General features: G+C 40.3%; 1 protein-coding gene across 1 annotated transcript in view; it reads left to right on the top strand.

Moving 5' to 3' along the window:
• Positions 1–23,166, top strand: part of ISX (intestine specific homeobox) — a 34,873-nt gene that overhangs the window by 10,061 nt on the left and 1,646 nt on the right. Inside the window, exons 2-3 of the mRNA XM_078376199.1 lie at positions 18,393–18,544; positions 21,248–21,364. Coding sequence (XP_078232325.1) covers positions 18,393–18,544; positions 21,248–21,364 — 269 coding nt within the window. The remainder of the gene's footprint in view (positions 1–18,392; positions 18,545–21,247; positions 21,365–23,166) is intronic.

Here is a 23,166-nt window from a genome sequence, read left to right as displayed (position 1 = left end):
CATATTACAGGAGATTTTCAGGTTTCATACTCACCTTTGACTTATCTGAGTCACCACTTCCCTTTCAAACATTGCTGGCAGAAACATAACGTCTCAAAGCTTTTACTGCATAGAAATAACATGTCAAGGTTGTTTTCATCAGGTTGCTTACCGAGCTGGATAGTTCAGAATTGTCCTTATCTGAAGTGCCTTCTCTCCTGAGGAGAAATTTCTTCAGGCCTCAGCATTCCTCAACATTGGCCATGCTGACAGGACTATATTGCTACAACATTTTGAGGGCCACAGGGCCCCTGCCCTTGATTTGAGGAAAGTGATGGTCAAAAATATCCACCTGTATTAAGACCACAAAGGCCGTCATCCTTTTGGTGTCTGTGAAAGGCTTCTGCAAGTTGTCATGACTAATTGTGACTGATTGCTGATGTGCCAGGGACACATCTTGATGGTGTGGCTGGTTAAGCACTTGACTGAGCAACTGAGATGACCTTCTCAATTAATCACGATCCATCATGGCATATTACATAACCACCAATAGGACTCTGGCCAAATTTGTCTTTAAAATTTATTGTAGGGTGTCCAGAGCCCATGCAAAAGACACATAAAAAGGATATCATGTGGGATAAACTTGTATGTGCTAATTTCTCACAATCAGTGGGGAAGACTGTGGCCCATGTGTCTGTTCCATCAGTTAAGCTAAATCTTTCCAAGGGCCTTCTCTTCCTTCTTCTGGTCCAGAGGTGAAGAATCCAGGATTGTACTGAGATGAGCTTGCAGGATGCTCTCTTTTCATATACGAAAGTTCTTCTAATTAGACTTAGCAGACCAACTCCATCTCTGCAAAAGAGCTCAGCAGAGCCCTGAGCTACTGAAATTCAATTACCCTTGGAGGGGGACAGAGAGACTTTAACTACCATTTCTTGATTAGCATCTTGATTAGTCTTTATTGTTTTGTGTCTAATTGTACACTGCCCTGGGAATTTCATCTTAAACTGAATACTAAATATCATTAATAAATAAATGGGCTGTTCAGAGGGTTGTACAGGGCTTCTGTTGCAGTTTAAGTGACTGCTCTAGAAAAACAATATAATCAGGCCAATTAACCAGCCTTTCCAAATCCCCTGGATCTCAAGAAGAAATGTAGTAATGGAGAGAGCTGGGTCCGTTAAATTTCTCTGTGTCACACAGTTCTTAATCACTTCTAGATAACAGTAACATTTGTTCATTTCAGGGTGTAAGGGGTGAGAGGGGTAAAAGGCAATGTCTTTGAACTTATCAGTCAAACTGTGGGTGTTAAATACTTGAAATATGATCCGTACATTTTGCAGACAGATGCTACAAAGTCAGCCACATTAGTGTAGCTGTGCACCATTCCCCTCCACGGTATGACTGCAGTTATACAAGACATGGGTATGCCACACAGAGGTTTCTACACATGGTGGTACATATTGTGAATTATTCTTCTGCCTCAAGCAGTAGAGCCATTGTCATGAAGCCAATCAGCAAAATCACATTCAGAGGCCAAAGGAAGTGACTGAAGAAATAAGTGGTGTCTTACCAAATGTCATGCTACCTGGGTCTGCCAGGTTTCCTTAACCCAACAGTCACCTAATGTGTCAGACTGTACAACCAATGCAACATGTGCAGCCACCATGGCCAATGCTGTGCTGGTTGGTGATGATAGGATATGCAGAGGCCTCCAGGTTGAGGAAGCTGCTTTAGACAGTGTGGAACATGTTCTGTTCCAGTGGCTGAATAATTCCATCTTGGGGGGGGGAGTCTCAGGAGGATATTCTAGGGACAGAGAGGGCTAGAAGAGAAATATAACAGTGGATTTCTGTTTTTCTTTTTCTGAGATCAGAGGTCCACTGAAGAGAGGTGGATTTCCACTCAATCATGTCCTCTAGACCAGAGGTCCCCAACCTTGGGCCTACAGATGTTCCTGGACTACAACTCCCAGAAGCCTTCACCACCACTTCTGTTGGCCAGGATTTCTGGGAGTTGAAGTCCAAGAACATCTGGAGGGCCAAGGTTGGGGACCACTGCCCTACACCATGGGATTATACCATGAATAAATAACTCCACCACAGTACAGGTCAAATCGGTTTCTTGCAGCTATTGCCAACATTTTCCATTTGTTTTCCATTGAGACAAATGTCCAACAAAATTAAAGAGAGGGCCTTTGCACAAGGCAGGGATAACCCCATAAAATCCAAAGACAACTTACCACAGGCATAGAGCACAAGCTCTACAGAAGGAAGCTTCTGCATAGCTCTGCACAGGTTCATTCCCTTTCTCCTACACTGCCTGGGGCTTCAGGCACACATCACATTTTATAAGGCTGTCAGATAATGTTATTGCTAGAACTACAGAGCTCCTGATAATAGACTTTGGGTTATAGGACTGTTTTATAAATTAATACCATTGTTGACCATTTCCTTCTAACACCTTTTGTGGCTTTATTGGCTTTTCCCAAACTGATCTAAAAACTTGTTAGTACAACCAAAGGATCTGATCTCTCATTCTCTTTTTCTATCTTATATTATTCTTTGACTAAGAATTGGGGGCATGCCTTTTATCTGTTGTTTTAACAAGACTTTTATCTTACATCAGCAGAGAGCAGAGGCTAGGTATAGCACGGTAATGACAAAATTACATTCCACAGGCAGAAAGGGAGCAGAAAACCTGATTGAGACAGAACTTTTAAAAGACAACCACTTTTGACTGATGTGTAAAGCTCTCTAGGTACAAGTAATAACAGAAAGCAACAGGCTATCTGTTATTACATAGAAAATTGCCCTGCTAAACAAACACATGAGAAATCAAAGTGTGTAAAAGCATAACAAGATCTCTGTGGGATCAGAGCAAATGTGTATCCGGCCCAGTATTTGGTTCTCATAGTGACCGAATGGATGCTACAGGACGACCACCAGTAGGACATGAGTGGCCTGATACCTTCCCACATCCATTCCCCAGCAACCAATATTGAGAAACATGCAGCCTCTGATTCTAGAATTACTAGATAACCATCATGATTAGTAGTCATTGATATAGCCTTATCATCCATCAACTTATCTAATTCCCTTTTAAGGTTATTCAAGATGATGGTCCTCTTGCCATATTGTACTGGTGAATTCACTGTAGAATAAAATATCTCGTATAGTTCCAAAAGACAGATATCCTAAGGGGTAGAAGAACTTTGAGTGAGACCAAAGGGTGTGTGTACTCCAGTATTCTGTTCTCTTTAGGAAGCCTACAAGTAGAATGTAAGCCCTGAAGATGTAAGGAGGAAGGAGATCATTCACTGGCCATACTCTTAGAAGCCACATGTTTCTCAGGAGTTTTAAAAGGAGGTCTGTGCATATACAGGTGTATGAACAAACAAGATTATCCTATATGAAGGAGGTGACATGAATAACTCTCTTTCAAAATTATCTTCAAATGTCCAGATGCCAGGGTTTGTGGTCAGTAGAGAAGGCTGTGGAGAATATAGCTTTTAAGCACTCATCAATGGAAACAGCATGGGCCTGAAAGGGATGCTTTGAATACAATTAAGTCAAAAAATGTAGAGTCTGTGGTTGCCTGTATGTTTCTCATTGTGGAAGTTTGGCTTTTAGTGCAGACCCAGAACATAGCCTTGAACATAGAAAATAGCAGTACCATTTGCCCTTTCTTGGTTCATGTGACTAATGTTTCATGAGCTATAAAAACAAAGTGCTAGTAAATCTCACACTAACAAGAACAAATTTGCACATTGTTGTTGTCATGTTTCATCAAGTCACCACCAACTTATGGCAACCTGTAAGTTGGTGACCTCCAAAATGTCGTATCATTGCTGTCTCTGCTTAACTCTTGCAAACTTAAGCTTGTTGCTTGTCCATAGAGTCAATCCACCTGACTTTTTGTCCTCCTGTTTTTCTGCTGCCTTCAGCTTTTCCTAGCATCATTGTCTTTTCCAGCAAGTCTTATCTTATCATGAGGTGTCCAAAGTAGGAGAGCCTCAGTGTCATCATTTTTTGTGTCATCTTTTGCCTCCAGAAAGAGTTACGTTTTTCTTTGCCCACTCATTGATTTTTCTGGATGTCCAGAAAGCTATCCTCTGGCATTATATTGCTGAATATTTTCCCATTGCACATGCACATACTACTTTGCAGTAGTTACACAAAATTCAGGGGATGGGAGACAACTAACAAAACAACCTAATTAGGGCAGTAGCACTCCTCCTCCTACCTGACATGGCCAAGAGTTTGATTTATGTTAGAACAGTGGTCCCCACCACCTCTGCTGGCCAGGATTTCTGGGAGTTGACATCCAAGAACATCTGGAGGCCCAAGGTTGGGGACCACTGTCTTAGAAGATCCCAAGGCTGCCAACCCCCCGCCCCAACATTCCCTCACCTGATAGGCACCCTACTAAAATATGGGGTTGGGTGGGGTGAGTGCTCTTTATTCTGGGAATGTCTATTATAAGTCAGAATTGACTTGATGGCATGTAATTATTGCTATGATTTATCTATTAAAATATTGCTTTGTTTGCAATCATATATTTTTAGAACTGCAGAGATGGCAGGGACCTTATGGATCATCGATTCCAGCTCCTGTCAAGGAGGCACAGTGAGGAATCGAACTCCCAACCTCTGGCTCCTCAACCAGATACTGAAACGCCTGAGCTATGCAGCAATCCTTACTAGCGGTGTATATTTTCATGCCCAGTTTGAAATTTGCTCTTTCGGCCATAGGCAAATTAACTCCTACCATGTCTATTGCCATAAAATCCATTCTGCCAATAGATCTGGTCTCTCCGCTGTTGTCTTCAATCCTACATTTGCATCGCTGCACTAGCAGCTCAGCAGGAACCATCTCAACCCATGTTAAAAATTGAATAGTTTGTCATAAATGAAAGGGGTTAAAAAGAAGAAGAAGAAGCCCCAATCCCACATTGTTAACCTCCTGGAACGATACTGCTCCACCCCCTATTCTTATTTTAATTTTTGTTTAGAAGTGTCTCCACTCACAGCCCCCTACGTCTTCTGCTTACTTTTAGTTCCAGCTGTCCTTTGCGATAATTAAGCAACTGTGATTGGCGTCTGGCTGAAGGCAGTTTTTGTCTGAAAGTTTTGGACAGAGGGAGGTAAAATGAGGCTTTAAACATCCCAGCCTCCTGCAGCTCCATTTCGGCAATGCCTTACAGAGAGCAGCAGGATGCTAAATGCTATGCTTCAGTAGCAGAAGGCTTTACCCTGAGCAATTTATACTTACCCAATTAAAACCATTCTTCCAGACTCTACTAGTTCATTTAAAAAAAAAAAAAAAAGGTGGGATGCTCCTTTAATAAGAATTAGCCACAGAGCCATAATCCCAGCTCAAAGTCTTTTCACAGCCTATTTTAAATTGAGGAACCTTTTTTACCTGAGCAAGAAGCCCTAAAGTAGACACATCTTCTATATATATATATATATATATATATACAAGGAAATTTAGCTCATTTCGATGAAGCATGACATGCCAACATGGATTTAAAAAAGAATAAATCAATGGATAGGTTGACCTATATTTTCCAGGAAGAGATATCTAAAAAAATGTTACCAGGCCATACAATTAACAATGGCTATGTCTTGGAGTGTGTCTAAACTATACTGTTGCAACAGCTTGGTTCTACTATAGCTGCTCTGGCTACCTACAGAAACCTGGGATCTGTAGTTTGGTAAAGTACTTAGAATTTTCAGCTGAAGTACAGGGGACTACATCAAAGCTTTCTGTTAGAGAATTCTAAGTCCCTCACCAAACTACAAAAGCCAGCATTCCATAGGATGAAAACATGGCAGTTGAAGTGGAATCAAGTCATTATTATAACTGTGTGGTGTAGGTCTTTCTTTGGAGAATGTAACCAAACATGTCAAACTAACCTAGTTATTGGTTGCTGTGAGTTTTTCGGGCCTAATTATTCTCCCCATTATCATGCAATAAGAGTGGACTCATTTCTTCAAGTGCCATATTTTTCTGGGTATAAGATTATGCTTTTGTCTAAAATGTTTAGACTAAAAATTGAGGGTTGTTTATACACGAAAGTAAACTGAGGAGAGAACAAAACGGCCCATACCTTGCCTCTGCAAACAGGCTTCCTTCAGTCAGGAGGCTTAGCTTCCAACAGTCAGGAGACTTAGCTTTTTCCAATCATGAGCCTTATGTAACTGATGTCAGCTGATGCTGTACAAACCAATTGGAACACACCTTGTTGGAGCCTGTAGGCAGTGCTCAGATTCAACAGGGACTCATAATATCAGAGCGTCCTGAGCCCAAGAGGCTGAATACTCAAAGCTAACTTAAGATTTCTTAATTTGGGGTTTGAAAAGTGGGGGGCATCTTAATACATGGGGGGTGTCTTATAATAACTGCTTGATTTAGCCATTTTGATGAAGAGGTATCTAAATATATGAGATGACCAGTATGCTAGCCCCTTAATCATTGCGTGAGAAGCAATAAATCTGAAGTAAAGAGCATGTTGTCTGGAGGCTCTCTCTATGATCTGACACCTGTTTTTCTAGTATTCTGGGAGATCTCCATTCTCCACTCATAAAAAGATAGTTCCCCATTTCAGATTCATCACTTTTCACATGAACAAAATAGCAGATAGGGTGGTGCTAGCACAAGCTCCTCCTTTCATGTTTGATTAACAACTATTTAGAATGTCTGCATAAGCATAAAATGTCCTTGGAGGAAATAGATCAATGTGTTAAGCATATGATGACTATGAGGATAAGGACACTTTGATTTGCTCAGATTGCCGCTGCAGGTGGCCCTTGTGTAGGATTGGTCCTTATGTAACCAAGAAGGCATCAGTCACACATAAAATCAGCAGGCCCAGAGGGACCTCCAAGGTCTGCCAAAGCTTATCATAGAATAATGGACTTGGAAGGGGGCTATAAGACCATTCAACACCCTGCTCAGTGCGGGATTCCAAAACAAAATAGATCTGACAGATGATTGTTCAACTTTCTCTTTAATGCCTTCAGCATTGGAGCACTCATCACCTTCCGAGGTAATTGGCTTCATTGTTGCACTGCTCTACCAGTTAGAAAAATGTTTATAACATTACTTCATAGGGGAAATGCTCCAAAACATTCTGATGAGGATGGAGGAAAATCAGTTTGATGCATAACGTGGAGTACTGTACTTAGAGTACCATTTTAGCGTGGAATGAAGAATACTAGAAAAGACCATGAATGAATAAGTGGACGTTTTGCAGGTTCCCAACAGTGATATTGTAGTCACATATGTGGCCAAAGCAGCAGCAGCCAAATCTAAACTTTTCAGAAGTGCAAAATAGCATTTTGTGTGAAAAGGTATAAAGAAGAGGATTCATAAAACAAAATCTAAAAACTGAGTGTGCTCCTGGCCAAGCTTAGAAAGTTACTATTAAGAAGAACAAACGACTTCTTAAGTTCAAGGCACTCAAGTCACCAGTGCTTATTGATGGATGAATTCTCCACAGCATTATATTCATTTTCTTTAAAAGTAACTTTCCAATGATTAACTGTTGAAGAATGCAACAGAGTGGCTGAAAACACAGCACTTCATTGCAGGTCACACTTGTTAAGATTGTTAACACTTGTTAAGATTGTTAAGACGGTTCGTTATAGGGGAAGCTGTGGCATATAATGTACAGCTTGAACCCCAAAAATATGAGGACATTCTCGAGTTACCAGTCAGTGAAAGGAAAAAGTGGTTTGAAGCAATGCATCAAGAGATGCATGCCATGAAGACACTTGGTGTCTTCACCCCCTGCAGCCTACCACCAGGAAAGCAAGCAATAGGCTGCAGATGGGTATACAGAATCAAGCCCCAGGAGGGGGCAGATCCCATATACCGGGCCCGCTTAGTAGCCAAGGGATTTTCCCAGAAGAAAAATATTGACTATGAGGAAATATTTTCGCCCACGGTAGCTGCTCAGACTATTCGTTATGTTCTAGCAATGGCAGCCCAACGACAGTGACACGTGCATCACTACGATGTACAAACAGCATATCTGAATGCCACACTGGAGGAAAATTTATATATGGAACAAGCACCCGGTTTTGAGCTACCAGGAGTAGGCACAGAGCATAAAGTATACCACTTGAATCGCTCGATATATGGGCTGCGACAATCAGCTAGAAGATGGGCTCTACATCTAAAAGCAAAATTGGAAAGTTTGGGCTTTAAAGCAACAAAAGCAGATGCATGTCTATTCATTAAAGGAACAGGTACTAACCAAACAATAGTGATCTGTTATGTTGATGATCTCCTAATAATGAGTGCTGATGTACAGCAAATAAAACACACGGCACTATGCCTAGAGAAAGCTTTTACTTTAAAAGCACTAGGTCCAGTAAAACAATATCTGGGTGTAGAGATAGAAATAATACCAAATAAAGGATTTGCTCTGCATCAAACCCAGAAAATTAAACAACTCCTAGAAACATGGAGAATGTCAGAATGTAAGCCGGCTAGAACTCCTATGACGGTAGGAAGCCAAGTTACAGAAGAAAACACTGAACAATTTCGTCACGTAGAACAATACAAGTCATTATTAGGCAGCCTGCAGCATATAGCCATATGGACAAGGCCTGATATTTGCAATGCAATTAACATACTAAGCAGGTATTCCAATAACCCAAGTCACAAAAACTGGACAGATCTAAAAAGAGTTTTAAGGTATCTAAAAGGTACAACAGATCTGAAACTGAATATTACACCAGTGGGTGCACTAACAATTAAGTGTTATGTAGATAGTGACTGGGCAAATGATACAGAGGACAGAAAGTCCACGTCTGGTAATGCCATAATGTTTGGAAACACTTTAGTTGATTGGTCTGTAAAGAAACAAACATATATAGCCTTATCTACATGTGAATCTGAATTTGCATCACTTTCACAACTATGTACAAGTCTAGTATGGGTCAAACAATTGTTAACAGATCTAGGCATAGATCTAGGCATAGACCAAAAGGAACCAATAATTGTCTATGAAGACAATATGGCATGTATCAAATTAGCTAGCTCCGAAAAGGTGAAAACCAGGAGCAAACATGTGGACATTAGGTACCACAACGTTAGGCAAGTGGTACAAGAAGGAATAATTACCTTGAACTACTGTCCAACAGAAGACAATCTGGCAGACATACTGACAAAGCCTCTGTCAGAACTAAAATTCAACAAAGGTATACAGATGATGGGTATGAAGTGCATATGATGTAATATGTATAATGTATATGCCTAACAGTATGTAAAATGTACACTGCATAAGTGAAATGTATCTGTACAGTATAACATAACCAAATGAAGGTCTGTATACATGTAAAATTGTACTGTAAACAATGTATATGTATCAATCAGTACAAGTGTTATATAACAGAGAAAAAGACCAGAAACTCAGAAACAAATGGGAGGAGTGTTGTGGTCTGGTCAAACTATGCATTTGTTCCCTGAGCTTCTGGAAGCTTTCCTAGAGACTAGCTGCAGCTCACTACAGCTGCAGCTCATCAGAGATAATGTAAATAGGCGTCTTGGTCCTGTATATAAGGAAAAACGCCAGAACAGTTGGTGTGGGTTAGAATGGGTGTGTAGGAGTGCACGTCTGCTGCTATTTTCTTTATTTTGTTTAAAGTAAAGTGCCTCTGAAGAAGACTTGCTTTGCTTGTTGTGCTTCTTTTGCTGGAACCTCTGCTGAAAAGGCATAACCCTTACATCCAAAAACACAACAAAGATTATTTGTAGAGCTCTAAAGCAAAAGAGTGGTTGTGGTGCTGGAGGAGACTCTTGAGAGTCCCCGGCCTGCAAGGAGATCAAACCTATCACTTCTGAAGGAAATCAACCATGAGTGCTCACTGGAAGGACAGATCTTGAAGCTGAGGCTCCACTACTTCGGCCATCTCATGAGAAGAGAAGACTCCCTGGAAAAGACCCTGATGTTGGGAAAATATGAAGGCAAGAGGAGAAAGGGAGGACAGAGGATGAGATGGCTGGACAGTGTCATAGATGCTAGCAACATGAATTTGACCAAATTCCAGGAGGCAGTGGAAGACAGGAGGGCCTGGTGTGCTTTGGTCCATGGGGTCACAAAGAGTTGGGCATGACTTAACAACTAAACAATAACAACAAGAAAGCAAAAGAGGAGATAGATCTACATCTTTTCAAGCAAAGACAAGAGCCTGAGGAGATGGCAAGATAGCCATACATGCTTTCCTACCATTCTCTTGTTCTTGTTTTCATTTTGCTGATCTGGAGCCTTAATCTTGTTTTGTTCCTCTCTAGTCCGCCAGCCTTTTTCTCATGTGTCTGGCTGACTGCCTGGTCCCTGTGGCTTTTTTTGATCTGTTTGGAGACTTATTGCTAATAAGGATGAAATATCCTCAAGTAAGACTTTTGATATGTATTTGGTTGGACATTGGTGAAATTACTGTAGTTGCTATCAGTTCGTGAGGATAAGCAAGCTGACCAAAACCAACCAATTTAAAAGATGTTCCACTGTCAAGGAGTCAATCTTCAAGGAAAAAGAAGGTGCACGAGAAGGAAAGAAAGCTGATATTGGCCACCAGGTTTCCTCCTGAGTATTGTCCTAACAGTATTATCAGCCTCCCATTTGCTTTTCTGCTGCCTTGCCATTTTGCTTCTGCTTGATTTTGTGGAGTCTGTAGACACTTAGTCAAATGAACTGAAGTCCCGTGAGCCAGTTTTATCTGTCAGGTACCTTTTACATTTTCATTGTCTCAAATTTTATTTAAGCAGTTGAGCAGTGAGGTAATCTTTGAGGAAACGAAAGAGTAGAACTTGAGGCTGGAGTAATGGTGCTCACTATAAAAAGATGTAAAGATCTGTGGATTACACCTAATCTATACAGTGACCTCCCTGAGGCATGGAAATTAAAATTACTCAGTATTTTAAGCAAGAGAAGCAAGAATTTAAGTGATCTGTGTATGTCAGAATAGGATGTATCAGTGTCTTCTATGGGTATAGACTGGTCAGTGGAGCTTCAAAGGACTTCTCAAGAACCCAAGTTACTACAGTCTTCAATGGATTTGTCTTCAGAACTGTCTCTTGTAGAATACATATCTTCTATAAGGGAACTGCAACAAGTAAACAAAGCTCAGTCTCCTGATGAAGAAGGACTGATAGAAGGGTTTATGCAGAAAGATATTATTGAACTTGCATATAGTAATGTTTCTAATTTGCCAATCCCAAAGTATCAATCCGCTTGTATTCAAACAAAGAAAATTAATATTATTTTACTATTTAAAATATTTTCCCCCACCTTTTTCCTTAAAAGCACTCAAGGCAGCTTACCTCATTAAAAAGACTATTTAAAAGATAAAAACAATAAATATATAAATATTTAAGAATAATAAAACAAGTATATTTAAAACAGTAATTAAAATCACTAAAAACTCATTTAAAAGCAACAAAGAACAAAAATCTATTTAAAAAACCTGAACCCTCTCAGATCGCCAGTCATTAAGGAAAAGTCTGCCTGAAGAGAAGGGTCTTTGCCTGCTTGTGGAAAGGCAGCAAAGATGGAGCCAGTTTGGCTTCCCATGGGAGGGAGTTCCAGAGTTTGAGAGCAGCAATTGAGAAGACCCTCTCCTGTGTTCCCACCAAGTAGACTTGTGACAGTGATGGGACTGAAAGAAAGTCCTCCCTTGATGATCTTCATGCCCGGGCGGGATCATAGAGGGAGATGTGGTCTTTTAGATAGCATGGGTCCAAATCAGCTAGGCTTTATAAGTTAAATTCGGCACTTTGAATTGGAGGGTGAGGGTGGTACTGCCTTAATTCAAGGGTGGCTCCTTATGATGTATGAGTAACTAGCTCTCTTTAAAAACATCCTCTCAGAAATCAATAGATTGTTAATAACGTTGGTTAAGAACAATGCCATTCATGAGGGGAGGTTGAGGACACAGGGTCCTGGAGAAGGTGTTGCTCAAGCCATGAAGACAAGCAAGAAACACTCAATGAGTCATATTCCAGAAATTATTAAAGTGGTTTTAAATGAAGGGTGTAAAAGACAAAATAAAAGTACAAATATTAACAACATAAGGAAGAGGACTGAAAAAGCTCAGCACTATTGGAAAAGTGATTCAGAGAGATTGTTTAAACTGTTGGACAATAAATTAACCTCTAATAAGTCAGAACATAAAAATTGTAAGAAAAATAGAAAGAGAAGGAGGAAAGGAGAGCAAGCAGAATAAAATTGTTAGCTTACAGCAGATAGAACAAGAACATGGATTGATAGGACAAACAAGAGATAAGGCCTCAAGTGCAAGAGAGATACAGGACTCATGGGAAGAAGTACTCAGTAGCACTCTTGGGATTGTGAAGGACAATGCATATTCTGTGGAGATGGAACCTGAATTCGTGGAACAGAGAGTTTTAAAATTTATTTTGGAAGTTTATATACTGCTGATTTAGTGTGAGACACTACTATAAGTGCTTTACAAAGATAAAATAAACAGTAACCCCGACATCTCAACAAAACCAATAAGATAAAACCCTACCTTAAACAAAAAATAAATCCAAATGACGGCAGGCTCCTGAAGACAGGGGGCACATATTTAAAAAAAAAAAACATAAGTAAGAATGCCCTTAAATGCTTTCTGAAACAAAAACGTCTTTAGCAGATTTTGGCAATCTTTTACAGTTAGAGCTGCTGGCATAATGAGATTGTTGACTTGCTCTGCACATGCGAAAGAACATGGCAGAGCCTTAAAATTGTGGGTCAGACTGTGCCCAGTTAGTCTTCATCCAGGGTTGGAAGGGGATTGATGCTGAGCCAAAATTTGTTCTCTAATTTCCTGACTTTTTGTTCCCAATGGAAGAGGCATTGATTTTTATGCCTCATTTTCAGGGTGCTTCTTTTTTCCATTTTCCTTAAAATTATAAGATGATCAAAAGTGTTCTCCAGTCACCCTCAGCTGTTCCAAAGCTTCCTTAGCTATCCATGCTTCCTTCTCCTGGCCATTCAATAAAAGAATGAGAAGATTAGGAGGCTGCAGAGGTCTAGAAAGTTGCCAATGTTGAAAAATGCACCAGTAGCGCATGTTCTTTTGGTCACCATGTAACGAAGATAAGTGCAGGAACCGCCACCATCCAACTCACCCTAGGGAATTTCAATGAAATATATTTACTTTTGAAAACACTGTCAAACATGATTTATTTTCACACTAAAAATAGCAAACGTATTGAATGAGATTTGATGGCTGAAAATGCAGAAGACTTTTTTAACAAGAACTTTTCTTTTGAAATGCTTCCCATTAAAAGCTTTGTAAATAAAAAACAGGTTCATTTTTGTGCATTAAAAATATGAACCTCCACATACCACTTGCAGTTTGAAAGAGCCTCATGGTGCAGTGGTTAAAACGCTGTACTGCAGCTAAATCTGTGCTCACGACCTGGGGTTCAAATCCCAGGTAGCCGGCTCAAGGTTGACTCAGCCTTCCATCCTTCTGAGGTTGGTAAAATGAGTACCCAGCTTGCTGGGGGGGCAATGTGTAGCCTGTATAATTAAATTGTAAACCGCCCGGAGAGTGCTTGTAGCGCTATGGGGTGGTATATAAGTCCAAAAAAAACAACAACCAGATTACAGTTCCCTAAATCCCCCTGCCAGTGTGAGCAGTGGCCATCCTGAACGGGATGATGGCAATTGTAGTTCAGATACATTAATTTTCACAGCTGTGGTTTGAAGGGGTATGATTCTGCTATCTCAATGCTGCAATCATTTGTTCAGCCGCCATGTGCAGCTAGAATCTTGCATATAGACCCAAATTGAACGAAAGCCATTCTGTTTGTTTTTTTTTCCTGGTAGTTTTCTAATTATTAACACCTTTGCAGCTCGCAGATCAAAACATTGTCCTCTCTGTGCTAGGAACAATTGTACCTATTTAATTTTTTTCTGGTAGAGGGAAAATTAATTTCATTGCTGACAAAATATTTACCGAAAAGAATGATATTTTTCTCAATACTCAAAAGTCAGCTTTAAAAACCCAAATGAAAAAGTAAGCTATACTGATATTTTTGCCCAATCCATATCTAAATGTGGGGTTTTGGATCTTGCCTTGAACTTCTCCCACTTAAAAGTTATTAATTTTTGAGTTGCTGTTGGAACAACAAATTACTGTCAAGTCAACTCTGATGCATGGTAATCATGTTCAGAGTTTTTCAGGTATTGAGTGTAAAAAGTGGTTTACCATTCTCTTCTTTGGGGTGGGGGTGGGGTGTTTGGGGATCGTACACTGTACCCAAGACTAGAGGCACTGAACTAGTATTTCTCTCTCAAATTCTTAAAGACCAGTGGCAGAGTTGGGCCCATGGTGACCCTTCAGGTTATTGGACTGAAGCCTTGGTTATACTGGCTAGGGATTAGGGAGGTTGCAGTCTAAAAGCATCTGGAGGGCCATCCACCCCTGGTTTATGGTAACCCTAACCAAGCCAACTCCCAAGCCAACTACACCAGAGCACAGAGTGCTGTCCTCTGAAGATGCCGGCCACAGAGATTGGCGAAATGTTAGGAAGAACAACCTTCAGAACACGGCCAAAGAGCCCGAAAAACCCACAACAACCATAAAATCCATGATAATTTCTCTTTGTCAAATGAGGAAGGTGGGACTTTGCAAGAGCTTTAATTGTCACATTTAGGGAAAAGGCCTGCATTCCTAAACTATTTGAATTTTTATTCTGAACGACTGCCCTGAAGCTTTAAAAAAAAACATCCAAGATTGTGAATATCTCATGTTTTGCATATGGAAGTGTTTCAAGAAAGAAATGCACTTCTTATTTCCCAAAGGACGTGGGAGCCAAATTTATAAAACCAGCATTATGTGTAATGTCTTCTAGCCTGCATCTTTCTCCCACAGTCTTTATTAAATTGTAATTCTGAGTGCTGTTGTTTTCTAAGATCTCTAAAGCTGTGGGTCCCAAAGGCATATCCAAATATGTGGTGCTGTAGTCAAAGAAATTTTCACCTTGCAGTGGGGGAGGGGGGTGAACACTAACATAAACTTGTCACTTTTTCCCTCCCACTCCCCTTCACAAACTCATTTCTCTCCTTTTTCTGAAAACATAAACAGAATTACTGATTAAGTTTAATCAAAAATGCACCATCTCACTTTCCTACTGGCGAGTTCTTGATTAGCTTCCTGTAATTCCATCAGCAGCTTTTTCATTTGGAGTTAAAATCAAAGCCCATCCGCTCAGTCTCTGTTGGCCCACAACTGACCTCGGGTTATTTTATTCTTTTAATTTGATGCGTTGCAGCTTTGAAAAACTGTTTCACAGCAGGACTGGCACTCAAAACACTTTCTATGTAGTTGTTGTTGTTGTTGTCATCCCTGCTCAACCTGCATTTTCAAAATCAGTTTGCCAGGCCAACTAGAAAAAAGCAGCAAGATTAAGGTCACCAAACATCAACAAGGTTGCTTTAGAATGAGCTTCAGTGAAACACAGCACAGATGGCTCATTTATCTATTCTCAGGAGCCAATGTGTTCTCCAGCCAATAGGTTTGGGGGCAAGCATAGCCTAACCCATACGTGGTAAGACCCTTTAACAGAGTTGGTGGTGCCTTGGTATGTTTGGCCTCCCCAAGGCATTTTGCTGCCTAAGACAAGCTATTTTGGCACACAAGAAAACTTCGCAAGTGCCTCTTCTCTTTGGCAGTTTTTAAAAAAATCAATAATAACAAAATAATTTCTGCTCTTTCCTGACATCGTATATTTACTGCCTGAGGTAGCTTCATTCACTCTAATGGTATGCGTGTCACTGTCACTGTACAAGCTTCATATATTTTTTTCCTGTGAAGTATATGTCCTGGTTTTCTCATCATATATGGAGGCAACCAAGAAAAAAAAACTGGGCCAGTTCTGTTCTGTGACCCATACTTGTAAGCGAGGACTGCAAGAGAGTGGAGAGGTTCTCCTTCTGGTCCACCTTTGAGGCCTCACCTCCATTCTGGGCAATTTGAAAGCTGACTGGCTTTAAGAAACAGCACAGGCTATAGTCTAATCAAACAGTACATATGCAAAAAGCTGCTTCCCACTATTCCAAATTGCTCTGAGCTTATCTGTCCCACTACCTCTTCACTCTGCACTGGGCACAAATAGAGTCCCCTCCTAATCCAAGAAGCTGGGCTTCCATTATTATGCTGAAGACGAATTGAGTGAGAGTCCCACAGAGAAATTTTACAATAGAACAAATAGACATGGAACCCGATCAGGTTCAATGGCTGTGGCAGGCAAAGTGAGGTAGATGTTGGACCTCACTTCTGCCTAATGGTGGTCTCTGTCCTGGAAGTGGTAGTGACAAACAGAGGCACTGCTTAGCCTCTTCCATTGCTCTTGGTAATGTGGTGTTTTCTATGCCAGCATGAACTTGGGTTGCATGAACCGGTCATTTGGGAGAAGAGCAAAACAGCATCCTCCAACCAACATCCTCTTCTGACTTTGAAATCTAAGTTGGGCCAGGCCTCTTTAGTATTTGAAGGTGATTGTCTTCATATTGTCTTAATATACTGTATGGGATGAAAAGAGATTTTTTAAAAAAAAAATGTGAATGTGAGAAACATAGAAACCAGATGATTCCTGAAAGGTCATTTCAAGATTCTCTATTCCTGATACGTCATTTCAAGAAGCAACCAGGGTATCTATACATGCCATGACATTTACATACAGATTTATACGTTTTGTGGGTTTCACACCAGCAATTCCTGATCTTACCTTTTTTAGATTTGAAACAGTAACTCTCTTCATCAGGAATGACTCCTAGAGTCCTAGAGGTAATTCCAGGCTGAGATGCTGCCATCCACATCATGGTTTGCCTCTTCATGAAACATGTTTTAACACTACAGTGTAGTACACATCCATAAGGAGTCTGCTAATCTCTCTCTCTCTCTCTCTCTCTCTCTCTCTCTCTCTTTCCGTCTGTCTCTCAATCTCTCTCTTTCTCTCAGTCCCTCTAGGTCCTTCTTCTGAAACAATTTGTTTCAACAGGATCACAGCTTCCAAACTCTAGTCTTTAACGTGAATGCAAGGAATTTTGTTCATTTCTGATCACTGCCCTAATAATGTCATCAGGACTCAATGTGATGGACACACAGTCCTTGAGGCTACTGCTGGAGATGCATTTAATGAGTTGTGTACTTCCTTACGCTAGTTAAAGGTCCTGGAGCTTTCTGGTACATAAGTTTCATTTATTCATTCAATCTGACCCGTGCTTTTTGAGAAGAGTTTATGATGACAGTATACACCATGATGGATGCTCAACTTTCTGACTAACTGAATTCAGTTTGAAATCATGATACAAAGATAGTTGTCGCTTTCATTCCTTTTTCCTTCAGCAGCAGCAGCATCAACCTCATGTAGCTTTTTAGCTTTTGGAAGCAAAGGATTAGCATATATGAGTTAAGAAAATGAATAAATAAATAAATAAAAACAATGCATCTGAAAGGAGACAGAATAGCAGTGATGTACTGGATCCAAGACTTACAGAGTTGAAATCCCAGGATTTTTTGAGTAGGGATTATGATATTGGCCACTCAGGAAACCTAAATCTCTCAGAACTTCATTGTAAACTGCACAGGAGCTGTATGTTTTTTGCAAACGGGGCTGTTTGTGTACTGGACTAGGGATTAATCCTTCCTCCCCTTTCCCTGTTATAAGCCGTGCTGTTGGTGGAACCTGCAGGCAGAATCACATTCAGTTCTCCACATATTATTTTTGTGAATGGGGCTTATCCATCAGCCTACCCTACCCAGTTTAATCGCACTTCTTTCTTATGGCATCTGAGCTCCTTTAAATAAAGGGAGATTCGTACATACACAATAAAGAACAGTTGAGAGATACCTTCTCCTCTGCCTCACTTGAGGAATGGGAAAATCTGGCACTTTTGTTTTCTCCTTATTTCATATTTTGAGATGTCAAGAACTTTTTGTTCCAGATGCAATTTGCAAATATTGCTGAATTCTTCAAAAAGAACTGGAACATTTCCCCCCATTTAGCATTGACCAAATTTAATAGGCACTGAGATTCTAGCATACAGAATTCTAGGTTACATATCTACCATTTATATATTAAAGATTAGGAGCCTCTTGAAAAAAAGAGGTGGTTACCCTCATAAAGCACAATCAGTTTGGATACACAAGGTCTTACACCTAGACTTTTAAGAGTTAAGCATGCAAAGTCCTGGGCCTGGAAGGATGAATCTGTCAGTTTTGTTTTTTTCAGGTTTGGTTAACCCCACCCCACAACCAATTCAAGTTGTTAGCAAATTCTTAAGAATCTAAAAGAAAATTCCATGTAGTGAGAATACATTTGCATTGCTCCCCCATGCTGTCGACAGAGTTGTTCAAAACATACCACTTTCTCCTGCATGCGTAGACGAGAAGAAAGGAAAACGCCGGATCAGGACAACCTTCACAACTGAGCAACTCCGAGAACTAGAGAGGATCTTCCAGGTGACACACTACCCAGATGTCAATGTCCGCAACCAACTGGCAGCAAAAATCAATCTTCCAGAAACCAGCATCCAGGTAAATTTTGCTTCCCTCTGATGTAGGACAAGCATAGAAGGAGGCTCAGTTACTGCTACCCAGTGGCTAACAAAGGCTAGAAACCTACTAATGGCCAGATTACAAAATACTTTACAGTGCAATATATCTCCCTTTGCTGTCTCCGAAATGTAATGGCAATTCTCAGTTTATAAAGAAAATTCTCATGATACTGCTGAGCAATTCTGTCAACAAACAACATACACACCGGTTCTGTTCCAGAGGTCCCTTTTCTTCTGCTAGCTGCATTAAAAAGTAAATTTACTTCGACAGAAATTGATTTGCTATTAAACAGTCACCCATGTCATGCATTCGTAACTCAGCTCTATCTTTTTTGTGGAACAAGGAACTTTGATTTTATTGTGAAACCATTTATTTACTAAAAAGTAATGTTTTGGAGGGAGGAGAAAATTATGTGTCATGCCTTTGCTGAAGGAATCCTCCTCGGACAAGGATCCTTAGCCTGCATAGATAGATGGCACAGAGGAACAGGCAGCTGTTGATTGCATGGAACCCTCACGAGAGGTTCCAGGTTTCAGTGAGGTGACTGGGCTCCTCCCAGTTCAAAATAGCAACATTGAACAAAGGCCGAAACCATACAGGATGCATCCCAAAACACTACAGTGGTACCTCAACTTGCGAACTTAATCTGTATTGCAACGGTGTTCATATGTCGAAAAGTTCGTAAGTCGGGGCAAAATTTCCCATAGGAATGCATTGAAAACCATTTAATGCATTCCGCCTGTTTTTCATTCTTATCTAGAGGCGCTGTTTGCAAGTATGTAGAGGCATTAGTTCCCATAGGAACTAATGTAAAGCCGGTTAATCAGTACTCTACCACTAGGGGGGAGATTTTTTAAAAATTTTTTTCTTCTTTTGACCTAAGATGAACTTATGTCAAAAAAGGGGCAGGAAAGGTTTAAGTTGAGGCTCCATTCGCAAATTGAAGCAAATTTTTGCGAATGGACTTATTCGTAACTCAAAATGTTCAAAAGTAGAGGCATTCATAAGTCGAGGTACCACTGTATCTGGTTATAAAGCAAGTTTCCTTGGGTGTACATACCTCTTCTTGAGCAAGGGGTCTCCTTAAGGAAAGGGGTGAGACTGAGTGCTAGAAAGCCTGCAGCTGAGTCCTGGGTGGAGACAAGACAGCCTACTTAGAAGAACCTCAGTAGAAGGCAAAGGAAATTAGTGGCAACAATGAGTGAAAGTAGCTGGAATGCTAACTCTTCTGCTCACCATCTTGAATCTTCTGTCTGGTTTGCCTCCTCATGAATAGCCTGGCCAGTAACAATGTTTTCTTTTGTGTTCTTGCCTTGTCTGTTTCTTGCTTGCTTGACCTCCTGGCAACCCGACCTTGATGCTACTTCAACTGTTCTCCTGGCTACTTCTTATTTGAATTAACACCCCAGTTGGACCCTTATTTATGATGTACTCTGACTTCTAGTTCATCCATTTTGCAATTAGCAAAACAGATGAACTAGACCTTCTTTCACCTTTGTATGTTGCTCCTGTCACCTTTGTATTTTACCTTTGTTTAACAACCTGCTTTGGCTATTTGGTGGTCTCTTGTTAGTCCCCCTTGATGGCTGCTTGACCACTGGCAGCTAGAGAACAAGACAAGATGCGGTCTACAGGTTTCATGTGGCCCCAAAGCTGTGTCTTACACATATACTCTCAAGTATACATGAGTTTACATGGGTAAACTCAAGCCAGGATACATCATATTGGCTCAGTGAACTGGTAAATTCCCAAACCAATCCCCATTTCCCCAGTAGCAGATCTTCAAAGCAGCCCTAGCAAAGCAAAAAGAAAACATACTCCTGTGGCAATTGGACCATACATGTTATATATACCTTAGATGAAAAGATACATCTCTCAGCTATGTTTTCATGCTCAGTTCAAGTAAGGACCACACCCAGATCTCAGAAATGTAATTTTTGTGATTTACAGCTCTAAAAATTCTCCAGGCAGCATCACCGGTGGTAACCATAGGAGCTGGGCAAATCTAGAAGTTATAAACTAAAAAATAACTTTTCAGAATTCTGCTCTGCTGGTTTGTTTGTTCGTTCATGCATTCATTCATTCATTAAGTCAGTCAGTCATTTCTATACCACCCATTAGTACATATGAACTATTCTAAGCAGTGATAAAGTTAAATGGACAATAAATCAAACAATGATATAAAACAAATATAGGATAGGCATCTCAAATACAGAAACAGGTGGTGTGGATGAAACAGCACTCCACTCCCATCCAAAGTTCCCTCAGACTGCCCTTGGTAGAGATCAGCAATGAGATGATCTGTCAGTCTGGCTCTAAGGCATCTTATTGTTGTGGGAGACTGGCTTATCCAGACTTCAATAAGTTTTTGTTGAACACCTGTCTTTCAAACAATCCCCACCAATATCCATTCTCTTGCTCGTCTGGAAATGACTGGCATATGCAAAATGAGAAAAATAGAACTTCAGATTTAGAGAGGATTCCCCAAAGATCATCTAATCCCACTCATGGTCCATTCAGGAGATCCACAGCTAAAGCAAATAGATTATAGCAATTTGTAGAGGTGAGCAGCCCATGAATATTTCTACCACTTGGTATTTATCAGTTTATTCATTTGTTTATTTAAAAAGTTGGATATTGATTCAATTTCATGACATTTTTCCTTCCTTCCTCTGCAAATAGATCTGGTTCCAGAACCAGCGGGCAAAGTGGAGGAAACATGAAAGGTTTGGTAATTTTGGTGGTCTTCATCATCTAACTGAGGCTGATTTGATTCCAGATCCACCAGCAGATATAAAAGTGAGTGCCACTGGTCTCTACAGGCAGAGAGCTATGCCATGTCCAACCACCCTTGAGTCAGAAAGCTGCTGAGAAACTTAAGCAAGATCTTTATTCATTCCTAACATGCACACATTACTCTCTGCTACACCATCATTCTAAAATCAGATTCTTCCTTCCTTCTTCCTTTAAAACCTAAACTCTTTACCTAGTTTCTTACCCAGGTACATTTATTCCACAATACAGTGGATATGATGAATTGGAGGCTGTTGCTTGTTCTAATTGAAACAGCCTGAATAAATTGAAAGCTATATGTAGCATTAATAAATAACAAAGGCCATTTGAAAATAGGTTTCCTGGAGAGGCTATAAAATATCCCAGGATATTTCTGAATGATGATTTTAGGCTAGGCTCTATGAGCCATCAGATTAAAACATATAAGCTTCTCATGGTATTTTTGGGAAAGCATGGAAGCCTGAAAGGGAAAAAAAACATTTGGACTTGTCTTGAGCTGAATTTTATCCTGGGCAAAGCTTGGAAGTAACTAATTACTTGTAATGAAAAAAATTTTAAAAAATAATTAAGTTGTATTAATTTATCTTACAGTTATAGATTGACAACAGATTAAAAACAGTAACATTAAAAGTTACATTAAAACTACTGCTATTATAATAATTCTGTACTGTCAAGTCAATTCTGTTTTATGGTGACCCTTTTCAGGATTTCCTAGGTAACGAATACTCAGAAGTGGTTTACTATTGTTCTGGGAGTGCCCCAGGACTGTTCAGCTTGCCCAAGCCACAGAGGCTGTCTCTACTCGCAGGAGACACAGCGAGGAATCAAGCTCCCAACATCCAGCTCCCCAGCTAAATACCTAAACCACTGAACTATCCATTATAGGCCTTGCTAAATGATGGTAGAAGAATATCACATGGTTCAAGGGCTGGGTTTAGATGTCTCTTGTGTTCTTCTGGTGGTTTTGAGACGATAGGAGGAAAGTGTGTCTTATACAATAGACCAAAGGCTTGTGGAATCCAGATATTTACAAAAGCTTAAGAAAAAAAGGGGTTACTATTAGGGCTCCTGCTGAAAAGGTTCAAATCAAGTTAGTTTTTTTTTAATGATGACTTAGTAGCAAGTTACTAAATTTGGGGCCAAGGAACTGCACATGTTGCTAACTACTTCTATAAAAAGAGGAAAAGAGAAAAAGAAGAGGCAGCTGTGCCACTTCTGAGCACCTCATTCTCCTTTGATTGCTGGTCTCAAGGGGAGGGAGGTCCCAATATGTGCCTTGTGATGGGAAGGATAGTTCCTGAGGTCACCTACCCTGTGAAACAGACAAGTTCAGAAACTACCATTCCCACCACACTTTGCTTCTTAGAAACTTTCCCTGAAATCAGAAGTCAAAGCAGAGCAAGACAGTTCAGTGGCTGCCTTTTCTTTTTAATCTGGTGACACCTTTGGGAGTTTGATTTTATTTTATTTTTCCAGCGCCGAGAGGGTTGCAATGGAGGTAGTTAAACAGGGCCTGACTCATATTGTCTTGCAGCAGACAGGTGAATTTGGGTTACACCTCTACATATCTTTCACTTGTCACTTCTGAGGAGGATCAGCAGGGACCAGGGCAATCACCGTGGTCATGCTACGTTTGATCCGCTAGAGTATAAGGGTTAGCCTCTGTTACCCTGCTATGGTTATGGTCATACAAGCCATTTCCAAACCAGAAACTTCAACCATGGTTTGAAATTGGCTTATGATTGCCTTGTTTTCTCTTCCAAGCCCACTGCTTAAAATCTGCTTTACAACTTCTGCAAAATCTGGAA

This window comes from Pogona vitticeps, chromosome 5 (assembly GCF_051106095.1).
Source record: "Pogona vitticeps strain Pit_001003342236 chromosome 5, PviZW2.1, whole genome shotgun sequence".
NCBI lineage: Eukaryota > Metazoa > Chordata > Lepidosauria > Squamata > Agamidae > Pogona > Pogona vitticeps.
The sequence above is the reverse complement of the archived record's forward strand: the minus strand, read 5'-3'. Positions and strand labels throughout refer to the sequence as shown.